General features: G+C 43.6%; 1 protein-coding gene across 1 annotated transcript in view; it reads left to right on the forward strand.

The window, feature by feature from the left end:
* The window catches only part of cald1b (caldesmon 1b), a 47,205-nt gene that overhangs the window by 25,751 nt on the left and 11,536 nt on the right, over positions 1-9,918 (forward strand). The window contains exons 4-5 of the mRNA XM_048256177.1: positions 3,955-4,053; positions 4,138-4,252. Of these exons, the coding sequence (XP_048112134.1) occupies positions 3,955-4,053; positions 4,138-4,252 (214 nt within the window). The remainder of the gene's footprint in view (positions 1-3,954; positions 4,054-4,137; positions 4,253-9,918) is intronic.

Raw genomic sequence — 9,918 nt, forward strand, 5'->3', positions numbered from 1 at the left:
CCGTTTCAGATATTGATTTCCCCTTCAATATCTCCCCTCCTGCCTGACCTTGTTCCTGAGGAAGAGCACGGGGAAACAAGGACTAAGAGAGAATTCCTAGATAAGATAATTAATACAAATGTGTCATAACTGTGTATTCAGGGTAGACATAAACATTAGTGTGCAATGCCCCCCCACACACACACAAATAAATAAAATAGCAAAATAAAAATAAAATAATAAAATTAAATTAAAAGAAAAAGGTTGGCCTCAGCACAGCTTAGACTCTGATCAGATCAGTCTATGTTATAGTGGGAGAATTCCCCAGATCTCCCCAGAAGGCAGTCACTATTTATCCCCAGGTTGCATAAACACTCTATTAAGAGTGTCCACACTCTGCTGGACATCATAATGGATGAGCTGGCATCAGCAAGCTCTCAAAGAGACATATGCAAACACACACAGCATTCTACCCAGAGCATTTAGATAGATAGATAGATAGATAGATAGATAGATAGATAGATAGATAGATAGAAACTTCATTGATCCCCAGGAGAAATTCAAAGTCTCAGTAGCATACAGACAACAAACACGCATTCATTAACAGCAGAAAAAGTAATTAAAAGTATATAATATAAAAACACAACTAAGCAATAAGGACAGTAGAAGATAAAGAATATACTAAATATACTAAAAACAAATTATACTAACTAACACTTAATCTAAATAAATTCTAAAAACAGTATCCACATAGTGGTGATTAATTAATCAAGAGGCGCTTGCAATGACTGAGGCAGGGACTGAGCCTGTGATTCTCTGTGCATAGTAAAGTAAGGTAAGGTGCTCTGTGTGAGTGAGTGTCACAGTGATAGTGCAATGGTGATAGTGGTCATATACCTATATAACTATATATAACTATCTATCATATTTCTGCTACCAGTCCACATTGATGGGGTCAATGTGGAGGTGGTTAGCACCTACAAGTATCTGGGTCTCCACCTGGACAATAAACTGGACTGGTCAGCCAACACTGATGCACTCTACAAGAAAGGGCAGAGCAGGCTGTACTTCCTGAGGAGGCTGTGGTCCTTCAATGTGTGCAGTAAGCTCCTCAGGATGTTCTACCAGTCTGTTGTTGCCAGCGTCCTCTTCTATGCAGTGGTATGCTGGGGAGGAAGCACAAGGAAGAAGGATGTGGAGTGAATTGACAGGCTGGTAAGGAAAGCTGGCTCTGTAGTGGGAGCTGAACTGGAGTGCATCACTTCACTATCTGACAAAAGGACCCTGAACAAACTGATCAACATCTTGGACAATGAGTGTCACCCACTCCACAGCACTATTGTTAAGCAGAAGAGCCTGATCAGCTGGAGACTTCGCTCACTGCCTTGCACAACTGACAGACTGAGAGTCATTTGTCCCCAGGGCCATTTAACTGTTCAATGCCTCACTTAAGGGAAGAGGAGAGATAGACTTCTCTGCATAGTCTGTCTGCCTCTTCACCCCCTCCATGTTTGGTACTGTCTGTCCACTAGCCACTTGTACCACTGTCTTTATGCCTCACTGTTTGCGTGCTATATTAGCACATTAGCACATATGCATAACCCCCCCCCTCCATGCAACAGCCGAACTGTGGCCACACTTACTTTTTCTTGAATAGTTAAATATATAGATATATAGACTTTACTTTACTTTATTTCTGCATTGTTGCACTGTTGACTTACTCATTTGCACTATCACCATGACCACTATCACCATTGCACTACCACCATGACACTCATTCATTCATTCACACAGAGCACCTTAGAGCACCTTACCATACCTTACTATGCACAGAGAATCACAGGCTCAGTCCCTACCTCAGTCATTGCAAGCGCCTCTGATTTATTAATCACCACTATGTGGATACAGTTTTTAGAATTTATTTAGATTAAGTGTTAGTATAATTTGTATTTTTGTAATTTGTATTTTAGTATATTTTTATATATTGTATTAAGTGTTAGTATAATTTGTATTTTAGTATATTGAGCATATTCTTTATCTTCTACTGTCCTTACTGCTTAGTTGTGTTTTTATATTATATACTTTAATTACTCTTTCTGCTGTTAAAGAAAGAATGTGTTTGTGTTGTATGTATGCTGCTGCTGAGGCCTTGAATTTCCCCTGGGGATCAATAAAGTATCTATCTATCTATCTATCTATCTATCTATCTATCTATCTATCTATCTATCTATAACTATTTTAAGAAAAGGTATAAGTGTGGCCACAGTTCGGCTGTGGCATGGAGTGCTAATGTGCTAATATAGCACGCAAACAGTGAGGCAGAAAGACAGTGATAAAAAAGTGGCTAGTGGACAGACAGTGTCCAAACATGGAGGGGGTGAGGAGGCAGACAGACTATGCAGAGAAGTCTATCTCTCCTCTTCCCCTTAAGTGAAGCATTGAACAGTTCAATGGCCCTGTTCAATGGCCCTTCCTCAGTCTGTCAGTTGTGCATGGCAGTGAGCGAAGTCTCCAGCTGATCAGGCTCTTCTGCTTAACAATAGTGCTGTGGAGTGGGTGAAACTCATTGTCCTAGATGTTGATCAGTTTGTTCAGGGTCCTTTTGTCAGATATTGAAGTGATGCACTCCAGTTCAGATCCCACTACAGAGCCACTTAGCACTGTTAAGATACTGTACATGTGGAATTTATAATGAACTGCCCACTAGATGCAAACCTTTTTTTTTAGAGAGAGCTTCATGGGTCATGGATCCACCTCAATTTCAGTTGACTATATGGTTGTAGTCAACATCTCTGAGAGAGATGTTGACTACAAACCATTAGGATGTGCAAGCCATTAAGATGTGATTTGTGCATCTGTACTTTTGAGTTTTAGTTAAGTGCTTTGTGTACATGCTCAGGCAGAGAGGCCTCTCTCTTAAGTAAAACCTAAATACCATGGAATAGATTTTCTGAATACTATTTTGCATGACTTTCCTTTCATAAACACTATAGACAGTGAGTCTATTGGTTAGATTGGACTACATGAGCACAAATCTATACAGCACACACTGTGGATGTATGTTGCACAGTACTGTATGTTCTCTACACCTCAACCATTGCATGAATTGATTGACTCATATTTAAACATAGTAAGCACCAGACATGTCATATTGCTGCATTAGACATGGCAGTTGGAATTCTTTAATGTAGAGGTTGCTGTTGCTACATAAATACTGTGTACCTATTAAGTTCCATAAAAGGAATTCAGGCATTCCATATGCAAAATGCCCACTTTTAACATAAATCTTCATAGCATGCTAAGATACAAAGTGTGATCTTCACCCTCCCATGTTTGGTGTGAAATTGTCTTCGCTCCCCTCCGCTGTGTAAGACATGTTTCTCTTGTAAAAGGGTCATCACCATAGATGAAAACATTTTTGTAGTGCATATGTGTTCACAGTTGATTGTTGATATTTCCTGGGCAATGGACCGTGGTGTCCATTAAAGTGCTGAAATGGATATAGGGAAAAATGTGTTACGGGTTCCAAGCTTGGTATCATTGTAACAAGATTCCTGTAAAATATACGTGCCACACTGTTCTCTAGTAATAATATATTGTTATTTTTATTTTATAAAATCAAGTTATATGCCTTGACATACTGGATACTACAAGTATACTGTACACTTCTTGAATTTCCCCTGGGGATCAATCAAAGTATCTATCTATCTATCTATCTATCTATCTATCTACAAATCAGATGTTGTAAATGCTGAATATACATGTTGTTATACTGCTGTGTCATTGGTACCCTGTCCATAATCCAAAACATAGGTCTACTGAAATAAAAATAAATAATGTAAATGTATAATATAATATAAATATTGGATCTTGCAAATCTGCACTTGGCTGTTCAAATGACTCTTTTGTGGTATCCAAGTGCTGTTGAGTCTGCTGACGGCCGCTGTCCTTGTCTCTGGTGTTGCTGGGCTGTAGGTCAGGCCAGGCCAATGAGGAGGATGAGGCAGCACGAGAGCAAAGGAGACAGGCCCGTATGGAGAGACTACGCAACAGAGACAACGAGGAGTCCAGCAGGTAGATACATAGATACACTACACACAGATCTGTGTTAGGCTGCATCAGACTAGCTCTAGACAAGGCCCTGGTCATCTGCATCAGACTAGCTCTAGACAAGGCCCTGGTCATCTGCATCAGACTAACTCTAGACAAGGCCCTGGTCTTCTGCATCAGACTAGCTCTAGACAAGGCCCTGGTCATCTGCAACACATGTGCAGTTGACCACTAAGGAGTTGGGCTAGCATGCAGTAGTGTGTGTGAGTGAGTGAGAGAGAGAGAGAGAGAGAGAGAGAGAGAGAGTGTGTGTGTGTGTGGGGGGGGGGGGGCAGTGGTAGCATAGTGGCTAAGGTCGGAGTTGGGCTAGCATGCAGTAGACTGAAAAGTTGTAGGTTCCTGGCTTCAACCATTGTGCCCTTGAGCAATGCACTTAATCCCAAGTTGCTCGGGGGACAATGTAAAATATAGCCGCAAGCAGCAATGGCGGGCCCGAGCACCTGCGGGCCGCAACCCGTGACATGTCGGAATCCAACAAAGCCCCGACGTGGTGCGTTTGTGAAATGTGCATATTTGATGCGTGTGCTATTTGTTTTTGCATGTTATTTTCTGGCACATTTTCCTGCTTGGCCAGGTGGTGGCGCTATGTCAGGCAGGCCCATTCGGAGTCTGGATATCATCATAATCATAATATCTGTTAACCTGAGAAGTTTCAGACCATTCATTCAAAGCATAGAACATTTCTGGCACATTTCCTGCTTGGCCAGATGGTGGCACTATGCTAGGCATGTGAATTACACATGTGAATATTATCACAATAATATCCAATATTTGATAAAGTTTCAGATTAATCAGTTAAGGCATTGTCCATTTCTGGCACATTTCCTGGTTGGCCAGGTGGTGGCGCTATGCCAGGCAGGCCCGTTGGGTGTTTGGATATCATCATAATCATAATATCTATTAACCTGAGAAGTTTCAGACCATTCATTCAATGCACTGTGACTTTATGACACATTTCCTGTTTATGTAGTGAGATATTAAAACTAGGGCTGTCAAAATAACTGATTTAATTTCGGTTAATTAATTTAAGAAAAAATAACTGATTAAAAAAAGTAATGCAGATTAATCGATTCTGTATGACCTCTGACCCCGAGCCATTGTAGTCAGTAACCATTAGACTGTAAAATGAAGGAGAGAGAAGAAAATGTGCTGCCTAGATCATTGATTGGAACATTTACTTTTCAAAAACGGCTTGATGGTGTTGATAAAAATAAAGTGTTGATTAAAATAAAGTCCTCTGCAATGTATGTGATAAAAAAAACTTTTTCCCGAAGCACTTTTGAATTTATTTCCTCAGCATATTAGGTCATATCATAGATTATTATGGCCATTATTCAAATAATAATGTAACACTAATGTAGCCTAGAAATCTAGACGCGCCCCTAGCGGCAACAAATTAATTTGCTGCCAGGGCTAGTCTAGCAACTCTCCCGTTGGCTTGTGAGCTCCAGAAATCGAAAACTTAATCAGGCCATTGAAATCGTGTGTATAGAGTAATGATTGATGGCAGAGTTACAACGGTTTGGCTTGAATTCCTGCTACTTGAAAACAAATAAGATGGATGTTGCTGCTGGCGAACAGTGTGACACGAGTTAAAGCTTTTATTATGTTGCCAAACGTTTGAACTAGCCAACTCTCTGCTGGTGGAAATTCATGGGAATAAGCTGCTGCTGTCCTGCGCAGAGGGAATTTAAAAGACAACTGATTATCCGCCCTGACTGAGCACTGCTAATCCAGAGTTCCCAGACCCTACATTTTAATGTGGGTCTGGCTTGCCAAACTATCACTAATGCTGATTATTCAATCTGACAAACCCGTCTAGGAGCAGTATGTTAAAATTGATCATGTGACATCAGTGTAATTGGCATTCTTTCTGTTGCCAGTTGGTGGCTATGCCAAACATGCATTATGGGCATGTGAATATTATCATTAACATGGTATTCAATGACCTGTGAAATTTAAAACATGATGAATTATGTCATATTTATGTGAAATTTGGCAAACATTATGCCAATAAAAATAAAAATAAAAATAGTGGCTGCTGCTGAAGCGTAGCATAAGCTGGCAGCCCTCGCTTTAGCCAGCCTCGTTTAAGGCGGACCGCGGTCAAGACAAACAAAAGTTTACCTGTGCAAGTTCACAGCGCACAGGCACCGACAAAAGGCAAAATGTGCCGTTCCACCATATCTGTTATCACCAGCCATTGCAGAAAAACGCATCATGCCAAAGGGGCAGAAATGTCAAAAGGGGCAGAAATCCCCTTCACCTCCAGGAACCAAAACGGTCCTCACCGACAGAAACCTCCTTCTCCATGGGCTTGTGGAACTGTCAATCCAAGAGTCAACAAAACCGACTTCATAGCTGGCTATGCCACCCACCTTTCATTGGAACTCCTTGCTCTCACTGGAGACTTGGATCAAACCAGAGAACACTGCCACCCGGCTGCACTCTCCACTAACCTTACACTATCCCACACCCCTCGCCTATCTGGGCGAGGAGGCGGGACGGGCCTGCTGATCTCCAACAAATGGAAATTCACCCCTACTGCCTACAAACAAATATGTCTCATTGATTCCATGCCATCACAGTGATAAGCCCCAGCAAAACTCTAATGCGTGCTGGTCATCTACCCCCTCCAGGGCCAACTAGGCGACTTTGTTAAACTTGACACTCTGCTATCCTCCATCCCTGAGCATGACTGTCAGCTTCTTGTTCTCGGTTGATATGAACATCCACTTAGATGCCCCAGGCTCAGCGGACTTTTTGGCCCTGGTCCACTCCTTTGACCTCGAACTGGTTCAAAAGCCCACCGACTCACAAAGCTGGCAAAGAGCTTGACTTGATCTTCACTGAACTGCAGCACAGACACCCTCATGGTGGCGCCTCTCCATCTTTCTGACCACTTCTTCATCCAGTTCGCGCCAGCCTGACAGAACAGCCTCGGCTCCTCAGCCCGATGGTCACGCTCCGCCGCAACATCCGGAACCTGTCTCCAACGCCACTTCTCCTCTGTGGTTGCCTCCGGTCTACCTCCACTCAACACCTTCTCCTCTCTGGAGGTTAATGAAGCCACTGACTGGCTCTGCTCCACACTGACCTGCGTGTCTAGGCGAGCTGTGCCCTCTTACCACAAGGCCAGCTCGATCCAAACATTCTCATCCATGGCTAAATGATACCCTCCGATCAGCAGCGCGCCAAACTCAGAGCCGCGGAGAGGAAATGGCACAAATCAAACTAGCTGACGACCTCAAAACTACCAGACACTTCTGACCTCCTTCTCAGCCAGCATCACTGCTGCTAAGACTGCTTTCTACAATGACAAAATCAACAGCTACAGACACTCCGAAAACTTTTCTCAACCTTCAAATCGCTACTCAACCCTCAGCTGCCTCCTCCTCCATCCAGCCTTACTGCAGATACCCTCGCCTCATTTTTACAAACAAAGTGGCGGCAATCAGCAGTAAATTCTCTACATGCCCACTCAAGCATCTGGCTCAGATGCCGCACTCCTACAACCTCTAGGGACTGCTGGAACATCTTTTTCAGCATTCACGCCTCTCTCGAGAATGAAGTGTCCAGACTCCTGACATGCAGCCGTCCCCCACATGCTGCTCGCTGGACCCTATACCTCTACGAGCCTACTTCCAGTCCATCAGCCCGACCATCGCTCCAGCTATCACACATGTGATCAATGCCTCGCTAATCTCCGGCACATTTCCAACAGCGTTCAAATGGCCCGGTAACACCGTTAAAGAAAGCTTCTCTCAACCCTGCTCAAGTCGAAAACTACCGCCCTGTCTCACTACTGCCTTTCCTATCCAAAGGCATTGAACGAGCAGTCTCCAAACAGGTCTCTGACTTCCTTTCACAGAACAACCTTCTGGATCCAAATCAGTCTGGGTTCAAAAGCGGCCACTCTACCGAAACGGCTCTGCTGTCTGTAACAGAAGCCTTAAAGAAGCCAGGGCGACCCGCCGGTCATCAGTACTCATTCTGCTTGACTTATCGGCTGCCTTTGACACGTTAATCACCGTGTCCTTCTCTCTATACTCGCTGACATGGGAATCTCCGGTTCTGCTCTCTCCTGGTTTGAATCCTACCTCACAGGACGCTCGTTTAACGTATCATGGCTTGGTCAGCTATCCGCACCTCACCATCTAACCACAGGGGTCCCCCAGGGATCAGTGCTGGGCCCCCTCCTCTTTGCTATCTACACCACCTCCTTGGGACAGATTATCCGTTCGCCGCGGCTTCTCATACCACTGCTATGCAGACGACACACAGCTCTATCTCCTTTCCACCTGACGACCCCCTGGTTTCAGCACGGATCTCGGATTGCCTTTCAGACATAGCTACATGGATGAAGGCACACCACCTCCAGCTGAACCTCTCAAAGACTGAACTGCTGGTCATCCCAGCTAAACCTACCATACACCACGACATCAACATCAAATTTGACTCCCTGTCTGTTTCACCGACCAGGACTGCAAGAAATCTAGGAGTTGTTCTTGACAACCAACTAAACTTCTCGGATCATGTTGCCTCAGTCGCCCGGGCATGCCGTTTTGCACTCTACAACATCACGGAAAATCAGGACTTGCTTGACTCAAGATGCTACCCAAATTCTGGTTCAGGCAATTGTCATCTCACGACTTCGACTACTGCAATGCCACTCCTGACAGGTCTCCCAGCCTGCGCCAGTGAAACCACTTCAGATGATCCAGAACGGGCGGCCCTGGTCTAAACCAACCCAAAAGGGCACATGTTACCCGCTGCTCATCCAGCTACACTGGCTACCTATGGCGGCCGCATCAAATTCAAGTCTCTAACAGCTTGCCTACAAAGTAGTCTCGGGTTCTGCTCCCACCTGTTGAATGCCCTCATACAGACTTACACTACCTCCAGACTGCGGCTCACTCTGACGGCACGCCCTAGCTCTACCAATCGTGCAGCTCAAGCCAATCCAAACTTTTCTCATCTGTTGTTCCTTGGTGGAACACACTGCCAGTTCCTGGGCAAGGGGCAGGGACATCCTTTTCCACTTTCAAAAACTCCTGAAGACCCAGCTCTTTAGAGAACACCTACTCTCATAGCAACACTTACAACAAGTCTTACTGATCCTAGCACTCTGTAGCCGCTTTAAACTGACAAGTAACTGTTAAAAACAGCACTCACCGATACTTATTCTTACTGTACTCTAATGTTTTTGTTTTTTTTAAACTGTCCTAAAATTGTGAGAATTGTTCTAAAAACGTGCTGTTTACCATGTTGTTAGTCGCTTTGGTTAAAAAGCGTCAGCCAAATGTAATGTAATGTAATGTAATGTAATGTAATATTTATTGTTTGTGTGGAACGGTATTAAAATGAATAATTTTGCCATTTCGTCAAATTACAACATATCAAAAAAAAGCTTCACAATTTAGAATCAGAAACATTTTGGCGTCATGTATACCAACTTTGACATGAATCGGACCAACCGTCTAGGAGGAGTATGTTAAAATTGATCATGTCCACAACGCACAAAATCTCAATTACCTCACATAACAGGCTAATGGCATGTTAATACAAAAGTTGTTTGTTTTTGGGAGTTACATACACCCCCCAAATTTGGTGTGTGTATCTAAAACTATATGGCAACCACAAGTCACAGTGACATAAGGGGGCGCTATGGAGTTCCTGGGCAACGCCCGGTGCCAAGCTTTTGTCCCTGTCTATTCACTGTACCACTTGATGTGTGTGCCAAATATCCTGCGTTTTCACCCATGGGAAGCACCTCTTTTGGCATCATGATTCATCACATATTTCATCACATATTAAGGCTTCTACATA

Source organism: Alosa alosa, chromosome 11, assembly GCF_017589495.1.
Source record: "Alosa alosa isolate M-15738 ecotype Scorff River chromosome 11, AALO_Geno_1.1, whole genome shotgun sequence".
Classification (NCBI taxonomy): Eukaryota; Metazoa; Chordata; class Actinopteri; order Clupeiformes; family Clupeidae; genus Alosa; species Alosa alosa.